At 44.4% G+C, this 18827-nt stretch overlaps 1 protein-coding gene across 8 annotated transcripts in view; it reads left to right on the forward strand.

Moving 5' to 3' along the window:
• RAP1GAP2 (RAP1 GTPase activating protein 2) overlaps nt 1–18827 on the forward strand; it is a 218431-nt gene that overhangs the window by 164008 nt on the left and 35596 nt on the right. For all 8 annotated transcript variants that reach the window (XR_011561953.1, XM_070772829.1, XM_070772834.1 and 5 more), the window contains 4 exons: nt 7731–7809; nt 8584–8637; nt 11589–11672; nt 16510–16610. Coding sequence is in view for 7 of the 8 variants with exons in the window: in XM_070772829.1 (XP_070628930.1) it covers nt 7731–7809; nt 8584–8637; nt 11589–11672; nt 16510–16610 (318 nt within the window). In the remaining variant the exon portion in view is untranslated. The remainder of the gene's footprint in view (nt 1–7730; nt 7810–8583; nt 8638–11588; nt 11673–16509; nt 16611–18827) is intronic.

Below are 18827 nucleotides of genomic sequence, written 5' to 3' on the forward strand. Positions count from 1 at the left end.
GTGTGAGTTGCCAGGCGGGGAGACCAGGTGTCTGTGCCAGCTGGCTGACTGCAGGAGTCAGCGTGGTGTCTGGTCTCAAGGTCACCTAGACCATACCCCCATGGGCTTCTCTTGTGGGGACTGGGACTCGGAGGAAGATGGTTCATCCTGCTGAGATGCAGCTCCAGACTGTCCTGGGAGAAGGTTTCCCAGAACACTGCCTCCAGCGTGCATCTGGCCGCGGAAAATAGGTCCCAAAGCATCTCTGTGTACCCTGGGTTCCCCAAAAAGGAATGGTGGTAACAACCGGAGCACTGATTCACAGCCAGGCTAGGGACCTCTCCCCAGATTATGACCTTCTCAAGGGCAGGAACTGGAATTGGTTTCTGTTGGGCTTACGTGTTTTTTAAGAACATCTTTTGCAATGATGACAGTGGGATGGTCCATGTTCTCCTCAGGCCTAGTGGTGAGAAACACAGAGGATTTTAATGCATGGCACAGTATGATTTTATTGATTTGCACAGGATGCTGTAGGAACACAGAGAGTCAATCTTAAATATCTCTGTCCCCATTGGGCTGGTGGAGAAGCGGGGAAAATCAGCAATGGTGCTTAGCAGTGTGCTGGGAACCTGTCAAGCTCCCAGTCCATATTTGTGAATCTAATTGGAAGTCCTTGATAGTATTTGGAAAAGAGCAATAGCATTTTTTCTCTGCCCAAGTTTTGAGATAAAAATGGGATGGAGAGTGACAACTAGCCTTGCAACGGGAAGGATAGGAGGAGGGGGGAGCTGGTACAAGGAAGTTGTCAGCACTTACCCAATTTTGATTTGCTCTTTCTTAAGAAAGGAACCAATTTTCTTTGCTGAGGTTCACCTGGCTAGAAATGATGTTTGCAAGGCAAGGAAGAGTCCATTAAATCACTAGCACTAATATTCTGAGAGAGTAATACCTGGATCCCCATATCCTAATAGGATTTCAAGTTGGTGAACCTCTGTGAAGAAAATTACTTCCTTTCTTAATAAAACTCAGACCCAGATGGGGTAGCATTTCTGAGTAAGAAGATAATTGAACACAAGGATCTAACCCTCTTTTTCTAATACCATATCCTATCTGAAATGCCACACCTGGACTTAAAGAGAGAGAAAGATGCTTGGCACACAGCATATTTTGATGATTTTTATATTCTTTGGTAATCTATGGGGTGATATTGAGAACTGACCTCAGTGCCTCTTCCTTAGAAAGCAGTGTAATGAGGGAACAGATGAAATGGAAATTGCTCAGTCGTGTCTGACTCTGCCATCTCAGGGACTATACTGTCCATGGAACTCTCCAGGCCAGAATACTGGAGTGGGTAGCCTTTCCCTTCTCTAGGGGATCTTCCCAACCCAGGGAAGATCTAACCCAGGTTTCCCGCATGTTGGAGATAATTCTGTGCTGTTTAGAAGTAAGGGTGAGCCCTGGAATATTCAGGGGTCTTTCCACATGGAACCACTTTTGTTGTTTTGGGTCAACAGCATTTAAAATCAATGCCTAGGGGAGAGACTTCCCTGGTGGTCCAGTGGCTAAGACTCCACCCTCCCAGTGCAGGGGGCCCGGGTTTCATCCCTGGTCAGGGAACTAGATCCCACATGCTGCAATGAAGATTTCGCATGCTGTAACTAAAAAAATCTCGCATACGACAAGGAAGATCAAAGATCCCTCGTGCTACAACTAAGACCAGGCACAGCCAAATAAATAAGTACTAAAAAGAAATGCATAGGATTCTTTTTTTAAAAAAAGGCCCTGGGGAGTTAAGCTCAAATGTGGCTTTCCCAGTAGAAATGCAGTGAGCAGGGTGGCAGAGAAAAGCCATTCACCAGCTAGGAAGTTGGGTAGCCACATGGTATACCGAAAGCCAGATGTAAAAAAAATTGGCCCCACGGCCTAGTAACTTCACCAGGCACAAAGAAGAAATTATGCAGAGATGAAATTCCCCTGCTGGCAGTGACTCTATCCCAGCTTCTTCCTCATTCCCTGTCAGCTTCTGGATTATTTAACTGATGTCTTAGAGCAACCAGCTCTCCAGCTAAAATCTGAGGATTCTAACAACATGTGTGTGCTCTGAGAGTTGCCAAGGAGAATCTCCTTACAATTCGGAGACAAGTAACAAGCCCGAGCGGAGAAGGCACTGGCGACCCACTCCAGTACTCTTGCCTGGAAAATCCCATGGACGGAGGAGCCTGGTGGGCTACAGTCCATGGGGTAGCTAAGAGTTGGACATGACTGAGCGACTTCACTTTTCACTTTCATGCATTGGAGAAGGAAATGGCAACCCACTCCAGTGTTATTGCCTGGAGAATCCCAGGGACAGGGGAGCCTGGTGGGCTGCCATCTATGGGGTCGCACAGAGTTGGACATGACTGAAGTGACTTAGCAGCAGCAGCAACAAGGCTGAGTAGATGTCACCTTTTTCAATGTGTGTGCTTGGTGAGTCGCTAAGTCATGTCCAACTCTTTTGTAACCCCATGGACTGCCCACTAGAGTCCTCTGTCTATGGAATTTTCTAGGCAAGAATACTGGAGTGGGTTGCCATTTTCTACTCCAGGGGATCTTCCTGACCCAGGGATCGAACCCGTGTCTCTCATGTCTCCAGCATTGGCAGGTGGATTCTTTACCACTGTGCAACCTGGGAAGCTCCACCTTTCTTAAGTTTGGATATAAAGAGAAGGAGAGGGAAAAAAAAAAAAAACCCAAACCCTAATAGTTTGGTGAAAGAAAAGATCCTGCATCTAAAAAAGCATAACTTAGCATTTAGAGTGGAGAAGGCGATGGCACCCCACTCCAGTACTCTCGCCTGGAAAATCCCATGGACGGAGGGGCCTGGTAGGCTGCAGTCCATGGGGTCGCTAAGAGTCAGACACGACTGAGCGACTTCACTTTCCCTTTTCACTTTCATGCATTGGAGAAGGAAATGGCGACCCACTCCGGTATTCTTGCCTGGAGAATCCCAGGGACAGAGGAGCCTAGTGGGCTGCCATCTATGGGGTCGCACAGAGTCGGACACGACTGAAGCGACTTAGCAGCAGCAGCAGCAGCAGCAGCAGCAGCAGCAGTGTTTAGAGGATAGGAAAATATCCAAGCTTTGGAAAGGATTTATTATAGCAAGCCAAGTTAAATTCTGATATCCATTAACTTTGTATTTTTAGCAAACCTCTAGAAAAAATAAACTGTTTTAAAAACAAAAGATTAGGGACATCCTGGCAGTCCAGTGGTTAAGACCTGGGGATCGAACCCACATCTCTTGCATCTCTTGCATTGGCAGGCAGATTCTTAACCACTGAGCCACCAGAGAAGCCCATTGTGTTCAACCCATGCTATTATATCCGAAATTTCATTTGAAGCAGATGCTTTTCTAGGAGGGCATACGTGACTAGATTTAACACGAGGTGAAAAACCTGACCAGATCAATAACAGTAGTGGAATAAATTGAAAAGTTCTCAAAGAATTCTCTCTCCAGAAGTTTCTAGATCTAGATGGTTTGCAGGTAGTTATTTGAAACTTGTAAAGAACAGATTTCATTTAGAACTTCAAAGATAAATAGGAATTTTTAAAGCTACCTAAAAATAGATTATCTATGAATGACAACCAGGCTGAGAGCAAGTTTCTTATCAGCCATGGGACAGTGGGACAGTAGCTTTAAAATGGTGGAAGAAAGCTGTTCAGACATTTAAAAAAATGAAGGGAGTACATTATTCACAGAATCTAACTGAAAGAATCACTAAAGGATATACTTCAGCTAGAAGAAAATAAAAACCAAAAGAAAAGATGCAACTAAAAAGTAAGAAGAAATAGATAAACTATGTTGATAAATTTAATTACGACTGGAAACAAGAATTTTTTTAAAGAAAAAATGCTTTTTTTTTCCTAGAAAAAATTCTTGAATTAAATTTATAAACAGTTATACAAAAGACAGTGGGAAGGAAAGAGTTCAGTAGCTTTTGTGTCTTCTTCCTTCCTCAGGAGAGAAATAGCAAGTAAGTTTAGAGTTTGTTGGAAAAATATAAATAGGTGTATTGGAAATTATAGAAATACAATATATAGCTCTTAAACTAGCAGAGGGATAAAAAGAATTTTAAAAAGTTTACCAAACTGAAGGCAGGGAAGGAGAAAAAAGAAAAAACACAGGGTTATTAACAACACAAAGTGATAAAAACAATTCCAAGTACATGAGTAAGCACACGTACAAATAGTCTATGAAAATCTCGGGCTATGGGATTGAACTAAAATGCAGCTGTATTCTACTTGTAAGAGTCATGTCTAAAGAAGAATGACATGGGAAGATTTAAAATGAAGAAATAGAAAAAGATATTCTGGAAAAATACTAGCTAAGAAATCTGGCGTCGGAATAGTACTGTCGGAAAAAAATAGGATTTCAAGGACAATGCATCAGTAGAGGTAAAAGGAGCACTCTGGTAACTTGGGAGTCCTTCCCTGCTCCTGATTTCCTTGCTTTGTGAAGGGAACACGTCTGGGTAGCACTCCTGGCTCTCTCCACCCTCTTGGTAGGTAAATGTGCAGTAAGAACTTGATGTAGGTAGCTGTATTCTTTTCGCTTTTCCTCTTGAAGCTGTCTGCCCTTGGGGCAATCCCTCTGCTCCCTGTATTGTAGCCCCACCTGAGCAGACCCCAGGAGAGGGGGTTTATCCCTGCCCCGCACTGTCTGTGACTGGTGGATAACTCTGGGGTTTAGTTTAAACATCCATTTCAGCTTCACGCTAAGCTACTGTGCTTCCTCTTCACCTTTATCAGTACCAAAGGAGTCATTTTCATTTCCAGCTGCCTTACTTTTTTTTTTTTTTGGCCATGCTGTGTGGCGTGTGGGATCTTAGATCTCTAACCCGAGCCCTTTGCAATGGGAGTGCGGAGTCTTAACCACTGAACTACCAGCAAAGTCCCCAGCTGCCTTACTTTTAATTTCTATTTTTTTTTTCTTCTGATTTTGTTCATAACTTGGGCCAGGAAAGACGCTCTTTACTGGACCCCTCAGAGGCCTTAGCCTACACGATGATCAAAAGAACAGTCCACCTGGAAAGTCTAACAGTCGTGAACTTGTACTTAGTAACATAGTCTTGAGGTTAAAGAGGCAAATGCTGATAGGAATGTGAGTAGACAAATCCTCAGCTACAGTTGGAGATTTCAGGAACACCTCTTAGATACCAATGGACCAAGCAGACACAAAAATTATGAGGATATAGATTTGAACAACACAGTTAACAAATTTGATCTTCTAACATACATTCCTGATACATTCCTGAACTCAACAAAAGAAAAAAAAAGACACATTCTTTTCAAGCTCACATGGACGTGAAAAAACAGTCTGTGAATCAAGTTAGCAAATTTCAAATAATAAATATCATATCTGGGGGCTTCTCTTGAGGCTCAGCTGGTAAAGAATCCGTTTGTGATGCAGGAGACATGGGTTCGATCCCTAGATTGGGAATATCCCCTAGAGAAGGGAATGGCTACCCACTCCAGTATTCTGGCCTAGAGAATTCCATAGACTGTATAGACCATGAGGTCGCAAAGAGTTGGACACGACCGAGTGACTTTCTAACTAATGTAATAGGTTATATGCCCAGAATATACAAAAATTAAATTAGAAGTCAGCAATTAAAATACTGAAAGATAAAACTCGTACATTTGGAATGGTAAAAAAAAATAAAAAAACAAAGAAAACCCTTTTAAATAACTCATGTGCTGAAGGGGAAATCACAAAAGAACTGACAAAATATTTAGAACTAAGTGACAGTGAAAATACCACCTATCAATGTGTGGGATGCAGCTAAATGGTACTTAGGGAGAGATGCATAGTTTTAAATGCATTTGTAAAAAAGAAGAAAGATTCAGTGTGTAAGCATGCAGGTTGGGATGTTAGAAAAAGAATGTCGTTGTTCAGTTGCTAAGTTGTATACCACTCTGCGATCCCATCGACTACAGCATGCCAGGCTCCCCTATCCTCCGCTATCTATAGCGTCGGTGATGCTATCTAACTATTTCATCTTCTGCCTCCCCTTTCTCCTTTTGCCTTCAATCTTTCCCAGCATCAGGGTCTTTTCCAGTGAGTCAGCTCTTGGCATCAGGTGCCCAAAATATTGGAGCTTTAGCTTCAGCATCAGTCCCTCTAATGAAAATTCAGAGTTGACTTCCTTTAGGATTGACTGGTTTGATCTCCATGCAGTCCAAGCGACTCTCAAGAGTCATCTCCAGTACCACGATTTGAAAGCAACAGTTATTTGGTGCTCAGCCTTCTTTATGGTCCAACTCTCACATCCATACATGACTACTGGAAAAAAACAACCATAGCTTTGACTCTACGGACCTTTGTCAGCAAAGTGTTGTCTCTGCTTTTTAATACACTATCTAGGTTTGTCATAGCTTTAGGCAAAGCAGAAACCAAAGAAAATAGAAGGAAAGAAAAAAGGCAAGCATAAGCTAGTGAAGTAGAAAGCAAAAAAAAAAAAAAAAAAAAAGAATAGAGATAGTAAACAAATTAAAAGCTATCTCTTTGAAAAGATTAATAAACTAAACCCCCAGCAAGGGCTGATAATGAAAACAGAAAAGATACCAAGAGAAACTATTTCTGCAATGAAGGAAGGGTTACAACTACAAATAGAAATGAAGTCTTAAGAGAACACCAAAAACAACTTTATATTAATGCATTTGATGGATGATTTTATAGAATAAAACATAGATTACCAAATTGACTCGGTGAAGAGTAGACAACCTTAACATTCACCGTTAAAGAACCTAACTGGTAGCCAACAGTACCCTCCAAATGAAAAAGAGCAGGCCCAGAGATTTCACAGATAGATTCTAGCAAATCTTTATGGGACAGAAAATTCTTATGGTATACAAACTATTTCAAAGGATGAGATGCTTCCTATTTTTTGAGGTTTGATATTAAAACTTGACAAGGGAAGCACAAGAAAATAAAATAGGCCAGTGTTGCTACTGAATATAGGTATGAAACTCTAAATGAAATATCAACAAGTTAAATTCAGGAGGATATGAAAAAAAATAATACAGCATAAGCAAGTGGAGTTTTACCCAGGAAATGAAAAGATAGCTCAACAGAAATGTAATCCACCAGGTTAACAGATTAAAAACCATATGATGATCTGAGCAGATGCAGAAAAGCATTCGGTGGAATTCAACACTTTCATAATGTGCTGAATGAATCAGGGGAATGGGCTAAATTTAGAATCTTATGGTGAATCTCTTTATAAAGCAACTCGCATCCCATTTATATTTTGAGTAAGTCCAGATTTTCAAATATTAGGTTTTCTTTTCTTAAGGTTTAATTGCATGTCAGACCCGAATATATCCAGCAGCTCTGCCCACTTCTTCTGGAGAACACAAAAAACCCAGCAAGAAGCAAAAAAATAATGTTGAATTTGAAGGTGACTATTTGCATTTCCTGGGTTTCAGTTGCAGTCAGCTGTACCCAGCAGGTTCTTTGAGTATCCATTTCCCATGGGGTCCCTAAGTAGGATTCTGTTTTCCCATTTTAGTCAGGGGCACCCAATGCCTGGGTCGGGTGGCATGAGGCAGGTCTGACCCAGGGGTGACATGAATCAGGTACCTGCTTTGTGGCCTGTTGTGACCTCAGCTACCTTCCTCATTGACTCCATTTCTGTGGACTCTCCTTTCTCATCCTCATCCATGTCGTGAAAGGTGATCTTCACCTCTTCTCATCTTTTGAACGTGTGTAGGTCCAAAGTGAAGACGGTGCACGAGCGGATTCCCTTGGCCGGACTGAGCAAGTTGCCCAGTGTCCCTCAGATCGCAAAGGTAAAAGCTGGCACCAAGAGGAGGTGGCTTCCTCTTTTAGGCCGGGTCTTGGGGGTACAGGCTTGTCCTGGGTAGGCTCTGCCCTTGGGAAGGAGGAGCCACTGTCCTCTTGGACCCTTGACTGTATGCATGGGGTGGGGGAGCTGTTGGTGGATACCCCCAAATCCCTACTCCACCTCATCCTCGCTGCTGAGGCTGCTCAGGGAACAGGCTGCTCTTATCCCAGGTTCTTACACCAAGTTCGCAGCTAGTTCAGGAGACCAGAGAAATGGAGAGACAGGCCTGGATATGGAGAGTATGGTGGGGCTTCAGAGGAGGATGGAGGGGAGGGGGCAGCTGGGAGCCTTACAGCAGAGGATGGTTGGGGTTGAGGGATGGTCAGGCTGTTGATCCAGACAGAGAAGCCCTTCAGGTAAGGAGCCATCAGTGGATGGAGGGGCCCGGGTCCCTTCTCTGGGATGCTGGGAACTGAGTCAGAAACGTGGGGCAAGAAGGATGATCAGCTGCGTTGGGTTGGACCCACACTCCGGGAGCGGGAAGGCCAGGCAGAGCTGTGCTGGATACCTTTGGTGGCCTCACTTCAGTGGGAAACACCAGGAAGGTCTCTTGACTTTCCTGACCACATGCGAGTGACCAGCAGTGCCCAGCATCTGACCCCAGACCCCTGGGCCCTGCAGATCTTGGCCTCATGCTCTTTCCCTTGGTGGGCAGGGCAGCCCAGGTGTGCTCCGTGGACATGGCCCCTGAGCTGTGTGTTTCTCTCTCCCCACTCAGGCTTTCTGTGACGACGCAGTGGGGCTGAAATTCAACCCTGTCCTGTACCCCAAGGTGAGGACCTTTTCCTTCCCCCTGACTCAGGCCGCTGCCGCTTGGCTTGGATTTGCATGCCTGTGGCTCTGTGGGAAGTTCTATGCATCTTGGGGGTTTTTGTGGGGTCTCCATGACAAATCTCCATGTCTTCCCCTCTCCCTGCCCACCCCTTCACAAACTGATCTGCTGGAAACCCATCCTCATTCACGCCTGGGTCTCTGGCCCCCATGAATGGGGACAGCAGACGGGTAGCAGTTTCTCCATCTCACCCTGATTGAACCTCCCCAAGGCTGGTGCTGAGCTGGGGAGTGATTCTGCCTCTAGGTGGGGGGCTGCTGCAGACCTGGTCAGCCATGAGCATGGAGTCGGGGAGCAAGCAGAAGGCAGAACCCCACTAAGAAATACAAGGCCAGACCTCGGCTCCCCGTTGCTGACATTACTGCAGTTCTGAGGCCTCACAAGCTAGGCCTTTTCCGCCGGGCTCTAGTTAATCGACTCGGCTGGTCCTCTGTTAACAGCTTCTTTAGGATTGGCCTGATCTTGACCCCAGTTCTGATGTGGGGGTGTGGGTGAGGAGAAAAACAGTACTCACAAAATGAACTCATAAGCCCATTCAAGAACAACTCGGCGTGAAAGGATCTAAATCACGCATGGACAGTGAATCACTTTAAATCGGTCATTGAGGGGTTTCCTTGGTGGTCCGGTGGTTAAGACTTCAAGTTCCCAATGCAGGGGGCATAGGTTTGATCCGTGGTTAGGGAACTAAGATCGCTCATGCCGCACAGCACTGCCAAAAAATAAAAATACAATTTTTGTTTTAAATGAAAAAATAGTTGGCCATAGGAAGAGACCCAGGGCATTGGCCACTGCTTTGGGCGCCCGCAGGGTGTAGGCAGAGATCGTGCAAAGTGGTTGGTGCTCCTGAGCGTCCACTGTGGGCCAGCTGAGGCTGGCTGCGGCTGGTCAGTCCATTTCCTGAGTCCCGGTTATGACAACCAGGAACCAGGAGGTGAAACGTCTGGTGGGAGTGTGTGTGAAGAGGGACCCTGTCCTGTCTGGGACACCCCAAACCCCTAGAATCAACACCTCAGATTTTCACGATTGTGCTTGACACTCTATTTGTCCCCACACGGTGGCAGAGTTAATGGCAGAATCTTCTCCCATGTGGAGAATGTGCCAGAGTCCTTCTCCTCTAAGACAGCTCTTTCATCCCATCCGAGCATGCAAGGCACTTCCCAGTAATATGCTGCGCTCCATCAAACATTTTCTATCACTCAGACTGCCCTCCCTTTTGTAATTAAAGCTGAATTACTGAGGTTTAACCAAACATCAAAACCCCATCATAAAACCCTAACTTAACTACAAATTTGGCAATTTTCGTTGTCAAATCATAGCCACGGATGACTCTCATTTTTGTAGTGTTCTCTCTGTAGCTTGTAAAGCCTCCAGTTCTGGGAATAATGGAAGAGCAGCTGTATTTTCACGTTTTCTAGATTGGAAGGATTGCTTCGTCCGGCTGGGATGTTCATCTGGCTGAGATGTGTGCATGTTTTTACAGTTCACAGAGTTTAGAATGTTCCTTGGAGGCTATCCATGGCTCAGTGCCTCTTCCCGGGCAGGGCAACTGCTCCGAGCCTTTGACTCATCCCAGACGGGAGTCGGGGGGCGCCCTCTGGGGTCAGGCAGTGCTGATCTTCCAGGTGAAGCTGAGACGTGTCCATTTCATCAGGCAGCTGAGAGCCACAGAGAGAGATGTCAGGTGTGACAGCTGACATGGGTCACGTACTAAGGCCAACAAGTTGTGTCTGGTTTGTTCTTCCCGTAGCATCTCATGTGGTCGAATCCTTCCTTTTTATTGCAGAGAATAGCCACTAAGTCTTCTCTTTCCTGACAATCTGGTCCAGCTCTGATCTTTCTAGAGGGTTTACCTAGATGTTGATGATAATAGCTGCTGAGTGCTCTGCACTTCGTGTGCCCCGTTTCCCTGAATCTTCACAGCCACATGTCTTCATTGAACAGATGAGGAAACTGAAGCCCAAGGAAGTTAAGTGGTTTAATCAAAGCTGCACAGGTAAAGCAGTGGCCTGAAAATTAGAGATTAGTGTTTCTGACCGACTCTTTGAAACACAAGAGACAATTAGACGGAACCAATGGTCAGGGTTTTTTGTTTGTTTTTTCTTTGCATATTGAATTAGGGTATGTTCCTCCTTAGAGATCTCTCATTTTATGGATAAGGGGGATTGAAGTCTGGACAGGAGCAGCGCCTTGCTGAAAATCTCTCTGCTGGACTTCCCTGGTGGTCCAGTGATTAAGAATCTGCCTGCCAGTGCAGGAGACATGGGTTCGATCCCTGATGCAGGAAGATCCCATGTGCTTAGAGCAGCTAAGCTTGTGTGCCACAGCTACTAAAGACTGTATGCTCTGGAGCCCACGCTCCGCAATAAGAGAAGCTGCTGCAATGAGAAGCCCATGCACTGCAGTTAAGAGTAGCCCCGCTTGCCTCAACTAGAGAATGCCCGTGCACAGCTGCGAAGATCCAGCACAGCCAAATAAAAAAAAGTTTGCTGATTAGAGGTGAAATTAGAGCTAGCATCATCCTTGATGACTACGGTTTTGGGGTTCCAGCTTCACTTTTACTCCCCAGATAAAAACACTGGGGTCAAGTCAGTTCCCTGTGTTCTGCGGGACTCTCTGTGCACAGGCATTGGCTGATAGATCTAGATGGAAATGGAATGGGTGACCCAGAGGTTTCATCACTGGGGGAAGCCCAGGGGCTGGAAGCTACCTGAGACCTTCGGAGCTGCATCCTGACTGTGTACTTGACTTCATCTCTTCTCTTCCTCCACGTGTGAACATCTCATATCAACCGGGGCCCGTCCTCCACTGAAATGGGTACTTCCCCTTCCACCTGCCTCCTCACTCTGCCTCCAGGTTAGTAATCTGACTTCTTCTATTGCCTCGTATTCCAGGCCTCCCAAATGATTGTGTCCTACGACGAGCATGACGTCAACAACACATTCAAATTTGGGGTCATTTACCAGAAAGCCAGGCAGGTAAGCATCATGAATCCATACCCCTCGAGCCTGTGTTTTCTCCCTGGGGATGCTTGTTTTCCCATTCCCCACACACAAGAGCTCCTGGATTATGTTCTTAAACATTGTGAGTACAACCATCCTGTCCACATAAGAATTAGACTGGAGGTGGCAGAGTCTTCAAGGTAGGCTGGTACTCTCAAAAAGGCTTGCGCATCCTTGAAACAGCGATATAGTTTTTCATTTATGAATTCTAGTTTTTCCTGGCTTACTTCTGCTTGTGTTTAACAATGGGCTGTTGGTCACAAGAAAAATCAGAGAGGGTGGAGGGGAATGGATTAGTGAAGGCTGCATTCTTTCTGCCCACCACTCTCGCTGCTGGGAATTTGCTTTTGCTCCCCAGATGTGAGTAGTGTCCTGGCATTGAGTGTGTGCTCTCTGCCCAGGTCTTTGTTCATTGGTGTCATGTTGGTGGCTTCCAATAAGCCACGATGAAAGTATTCACAACATGGAAATGGGCAAACACCAGAGCTTCTGTTTTTTCTCTCTTTAGAGAGCAAGTTGTTAAAAATGTTTACCAGTACACACTGCTCATCCTTCTCTGTCTCTTGGGGTGCTTCATGTGCTGCTTTGGAATCAGTTGACCAGAATGGTGTTTCTCAAAGTGTGTTCCATGAGACCCTCGTTGAGCAGAATGGTATTTCTCAAAATGTGATCCGTTAGACCTTAGTTGACCAGAATGGTGTTTCTCAAAGTATGTTCCATGAGACACTAGTCTGGTGAGGTACTCTATGAACAAATGAGTTCCAAGGGGAGTGATCAGTTGTGTGGGAACACTTTAAAGGTTCTGAGAGTTATAACTTTGTTGAACTCAGTATTTCCCATACTCATTTGACCACAAACTTCCCATCTTTACTACCATGAACATTTATTAACATGCTGAGAAGTGGTCAGGATGTTAATACCACTATTTCCTCATCTGTGTTGGATGGGAGAAGGTTCCACATCCATTTCGTCTTCGTATCATCCAAGAGCCTAGCACGGTGACTTTATAGAAATACATTCAATTCTTTGTTATCTGAATGAATGAATGAATAAAGGTTTGGCCCTCCTTATGATAGGTCAAGAGTATTTTTCAGTATTACCTCTGTCATCTCTTTTGCATGACAACATCTTTCTCAGCTGGATGATAGCTGACTTCCTTGTCTGAAGATATTAGACCACAAGAGGCATGCGTTTGCTTAAAAACACTCTAATTAATGAAGGCTTGAGGAGCTGAAAGACCAACACAGATGAATCTTATAATGTAAGGGAATTATTCAAGTAGCTGCTCTAATTATTTTCACATATTGCATTTTTATTTTGTACAGCTCTGATAATACAGTCCCACTAATTAAAGTTCTTTGCTTGTGAAATTTACCAAAGCAGATCTCATAAGGTGATTACAGTCCAATGTTCTAGCAGAATTATAATTACTGAACATTAACCATCCACCTCAGAGAAGGAATCTGAGGGAGTCTGCATGTTGTTCGCGTACCTGACGACTGAGGCAAGGAGTGGGCGCAAGGGCAGATAAAAGTCTCTTCTTAAAAAACATGGATTGTTGTTTTGCAAACCTACATTAGGAGGGATTAATATGAACATTTGTTGTGTGAAAGCCCTATGCTGGCCCTAGGATATAAATAAGCCCCATCTGACTCTCTGTTTGTCAGGCACTTTGCTAAGCACTGTGGCGGATACAGCAATAACTAGGAACCCCCTCCCTAAGTGCATAATCAAGCTCAAGGCCAATACAAAAATAAAGACAGTAATCCCAGACAGAGTTGAATCCTGGAGAGAGGTACACACCCCAGAGCATAAGCTAGATTGTTTTTTTTTCAGGAGAAGATGTACATTGCCTGGAAGTGGTTATTCTACTGAACCCTAGCTTCCTGACCTGAGGCAGACAGCATATTGGGCTTGAGTTGTGATAGATCAGGCATTGGGAAACATTTTCTGCAAAGGGCCAGACAGTAAATACTTTAGACTTCTTGGGCGATACTGTTTGTGTTGCAGGTATTCAACCCTACCTCTGTAGTACAGAAGGAGCCACAGACAATATTAAATTAATTGGCCTGGCCGTGTTCCAGTAAAACTTTATTTATAAAACAGGCAGCAGGCCAGACTTGGCACCTCGGGACATAGTCTGCTGGCCCCTGCTAGAGAGCATTGTTTCTCAAACTTTAGACATTTACAAACCATATCCAAGATCATATCAGTCTACTCTTCTGTTTTTTTTTAATTGCACCTATACCGTACTTCCCAGGTGGCTCAGTGGTAAAGAATTCTCCTACCAGTGCAGGAGACGTGGGTTCAATCCCTGGGTCGGGAAGATCCCCTGGAGAAGGAAACGGCAACCCGCTCCAATATTCTTGCCTTTGGAATCCCATGGACAGAGGAGCCTGGCGGGCTACAGTCCATGGGTTCACAAAAGAGCTGGACTTAGCAACTCAACAACAACCACAGTCTGTGTAACCATTCACCCACTGAGGGGCAGACAGCTGGGCTGTTTTCAGTCTGGGGCTATTATTAATAAAGCCGCTGCGAATATTTATATACAGTTTTTTATGTGAGCAGAAGTTTTCATTTCTCTGGGATAAATATTTAGGAAGACAATTGCCTGGGTGTGTGGTGATTATATGTTTAGTTTTATAAGAAACTACCAAGCTGTTTTCTAGCATGGTTGTTCTGTTTTACATTCCTACCAGCAATGTGTGAGTGATCCATTTTCTCTACCTCCTTGCCAGCATTTGGTACTGCTACTATTTCGCATTTTAGCCATTCCAGTAGATGTGTGGTGAGATCTCATGATGCTTTTAATTTGCACCTCTCTAATGGCTAATGATGGGGCTTCCCTGATGGCTTAGTGGGTAAGGAATCTGCCTGCAGTGCTGGAGACACGGGTTTGATCTCTGGGTCGGGAGGATCCCCTGGAGGAGGAAATGGCGACTGACTCCAGTATTCTTGCCTGGGAAGTCCTGTGGACAGAGGAGCCTGGCGAGGTACAGTCTGTGGGGTCGCAAAGCGCTGGACACACTGAGCGACTAAGCACATTCACAAGCACAATGGCTAATAACAGTGAACATCTTTTCTCATTTGAACATCATATGTGCCATCTGTGTATCCTCTTGAGTGAAATGACTATTCATGTCCTTTGACCATTTCCTAATTGGATTTTTTTTTTTACTGTTAAAATGTTTAAATAACAGCTTTATTGAGGTATAACTGACATACCATACAATTCACAACAGCATGTGACTTATATCTCAATACAGTGCACAGTTCAGTGGTTTGTAGTATATTCACAGAATTGTGCAGTTATTACCACTAACTACAGAAAAGTTTCATCACGCCTAAAAGAAACTCCATACCTAATAGTCACTCCCATCATCCCCATTCTCTGTAGCTCCTGTCAGCCACGTATCTATTTCTACTCTCTCTGTGGATTTGCTGGATATTTCACATAAATGGAATCATAATATGTGGCTTTTGATGTCAGTTCTTTTACTTAGCATAATGCTTTCAAGGTTCATTCATGTTGTGCAATGAATCAGTACTTTATTCTTTTTTCATGGCTGAATTATATCCCATTGTATGGATATACCACATTTTAGCTTCCCTGGTGGCTCAGATGGTTAAGACTCTGCAATGCAGAGAGACACGGATTTGATCCCTGGGTTGGGAAGATCCCCCTGGAGAAGGAAATGCCTACCTACTCCAGTTTTCTTGCCTGGAGAATACCATGGCCAGAGGAGCCTGGAAGGCCGCAGTCCATGAGGTCGAAAAGAATCAGACACAGCCGAGTGACTATCACTTTCACCACATTTTGTTTATCTGTTTATCAGTTGATGGACATTGGGGTTGTCTCCACTCTGGGACTATTATGAATAATAATATTATTAACATTTGTATACAAGTTGTTTTTTTTTGTATGAACTGTTGTTTTCGTGTCTCTTGGGTGTATTCTTAGGAGTGGAATTGCTGGTCATGTGGTAACTTCATGTTTAGCTTTTTGAGTAACTGCCAGACTATTTTCCAAAGAAATGGCACCATTTTACATTCCTACCAGTGATGTATGAGGGTTTTGATTTTTCCATATCCTCACCAACACTTCTTATTGTCTTTCTTTTTGATTATAGTGTGAAGTGCTGTCTCACTGTGGTTTTGGTTACTATTGAGTTTTGAGAGTTCTTTGTATATTTTTGATACAAATCCTTTGTCAGAAGTCCTATTATGAATTTTTCAGTTTTGGATTGGTTTATGGTATCAAGTCTAAGAACGCTTTCCTTCAGCTTTGTCCTTTTATTTTTTCCTTTGAGACTCAATTTATTTTCTGTACCTACAACACAGTGTTGTTGTAAAGACACAATGATGAAATTATTTTGGAAACTCTCAAGTACTTTAAAAAGTCATGTATTAATATTATCATATAGTGTGCAATGAAATTATGGCTAGCTAGATTGGAAGTTATGTATCCATAGGCTTGGGAAAATGTATTATCCATTAAACTTTGGAAGCTTTTAAAAAATCAAGGTATCTGAATACTGGTCATGCCTTTTTCTTTTTAAAGTGATCAGTGAGCAGTAGCTCTTGTTCAAATAGAAATCTTCCTTAATCACCCCCCAAATCCAGCTCTGCTGAGTGAGTCCCGTTAGTCCTTCCTCCTGAGGATGACAGAGCCACTGGGTGTGACTGTGCAGAATGGGGAAAGGGAGAAAGGGACCAGGTATCCGGACAACCACATTCCCTCCCTTGGTGGCACCAGTAAGCCTTTTTCTTTTTTCCTTAACTCTTGTCCCTGATCCTGTTTCTCTTTCAGACCCTGGAGGAGGAGCTGTTTGGGAACAATGAAGAGAGCCCAGCTTTCAAGGAGTTCTTGGAACTATTAGGGGACACAATCACGCTGCAGGACTTTAAAGGGTGAGTTTTAGCCAAGTGATGGTTCTGGCCACATTGATGAAGCCCTAGAGGAGGGGTGAGAGCTAACAGCTGAGTTTCAGCAGGGAGGGGGCATGTGAGAGTTAACAACACACACAAGCAACATGGGATTACTTTTCAGTAAGTGCTCAACATTCATTGATTGCGTCTCTAAGGAATTTGTGGGACAGGTGGTGGTGGTGGTTTAGTTGCTAAGTCATGTCCAACTCTTGCGACCCCATGGACTGTAGTGCACCAGGTTCCTCTGTCCTTGGGATTCTACAAGCAAGAATACTGGAGTGGGTTGCCATTTCCTTCTCCATGTGGTACAGGGGAGAATCCTGAACGGCAGATGACCTGAATCAAGGCATTGACTTTTGCCCTTGGGATGCATGATGAAATCATTCCACTTGAGACTTGCCTTCCTAATTACAGTTGGCTCAAACTGAGAGTTAAATGAATCCACCTTCCGTTCCAGAGGAGCAGGTCATCCACCTGCTAGGCATTCTGGAAAGAGAGTCCTGTGTAGTTTATGGGGGGAGTAGGGGTGGGGGCGGGGGGTGGGAAGTGACCATTTTAGATAAAACACAAAAAAAATGGATAATAGAGTTGGTGCAAATACCATAATCCTCTGGCAGGAATCTATGCAACAGCCTGTGGTTCTGTAAGTGGACAGAGAGAATATTGGGGCGATTGCTTTGAAAGCTCAGCCCTTTATTTCCTTTGACAAAGGCAACACTTGGGGAGGGCCTTCAGACCTGGCCAACCTATTCTTTGCTTTGTGGCTGGAGCATGACTAAACCCTCAGATTTCTCCACCTCAACAGCCACCTTAACAGGATTTCCTAACGTGTGAATGCACCTAGCTCCGTGCCTGGCATGGCATAGGTGTTCAGTAATCACTTCCTTCCTCTGCTCCCTTCTCTCCTCTTCTTCTTTCTCCTTTTCCCTTTTCCCCTCTTCCTCTCCCTTCAAGGTCATCACTGCTGTCTAGAGTCAGTCACACATGGGTCAAAATCTCATCTCTGCCACTTATTAGCTCTGTGACTTTGAACAAGAGGTTAAGAGGACTTAATCTCTGCAAACCTCAGTTTCCTTGTCTATAAAAAGGGAGATAAAGATAGCACTGACCCTACAGGCTTGTTGAAGAATTAACATAGATAATGCCCAGGAAGCACTTAAGCCAGTTTCATGCACAGAGTCATGCACTGGATGTCATTATTATTGTTCTTATTATACCACTTTCCATTGGCTCTAAGATGCCATCCTTACAAGATATATCCTGGGACTACCCTGCTGGTCCAGTGGTTAAGATTCTGAGCTTTCACTCCAGGGGGCAAGGGTTGGGGAACTAACATCCTGTATGCTTCAGGGAAAGTGAAAGTCACTCAATTGTGTCCAACTCTTTGCGACCCCATGGACTGTACAGTCAATGGAATTCTCCAGGCCAGAATACTGGAGTGGGTAGCCTTTCCTTTCTCCAGGGGATCTTCCCAACCCAGAGATGGAACCCAGGTCTCCCGCATTGCAGGTGCATTCTTTACCAGCTGAACCACAGGGGAAGCCCTTGTGCTTCACAGAGGCTGCACAGAGTGGCCCCCAGAATAAATAAAACATCAAAAATAAAGTATAAGATATATCTGATTTCAGAGATGTTAAAATGTCAGAAAGTGTTAACATCTTACAGTTGATGAGATAAAGTATATTAAAATCACAAAGGACGCTGGCGATCATATAACCCTATCCCTTTATTTTCTGAGGCCTGGAGAAATTAAGTGATGTGCCCAAGGGTGTGTGCTGACTTTGTGGCAGAAGCTGGTCTAGAACCTGTGGAGCTCCTAGCTCCCAGCCTCCTGTGCTTTCCTCCATGTGGGGCTGAGCACATTTCTGGCTTGAATTGCAATGTATGGGGGTTGGGGAGGACTTAATGTCCAGGGTCTATTTTATTTCATTTTCTTAAAGGAACCTGTATCCCACTCCCCTTGCTGAAGAATATGATCACGACCAGCAGCCATGTTTCTATAAAGGAAGAAGGTGCAACTCCTAGAAGCCCACCCAGTTCCTTAGTACTTTTCTTTCCTGCCTGTGAGGAGGTAGCCAGAGAAGGAAGCCCCTTGGATATCTCCCAGCTGGGTGTTGCCATGGCGGGGGAGAGGGGCCTCCACTTCTGGGACTGACTGGGTAGAAGTCAGGCGTCTGTCCCCTCTTCTTGCTGACTCTG

Source organism: Bos indicus, chromosome 19, assembly GCF_029378745.1.
Source record: "Bos indicus isolate NIAB-ARS_2022 breed Sahiwal x Tharparkar chromosome 19, NIAB-ARS_B.indTharparkar_mat_pri_1.0, whole genome shotgun sequence".
NCBI classification, from domain to species: Eukaryota; Metazoa; Chordata; class Mammalia; order Artiodactyla; family Bovidae; genus Bos; species Bos indicus.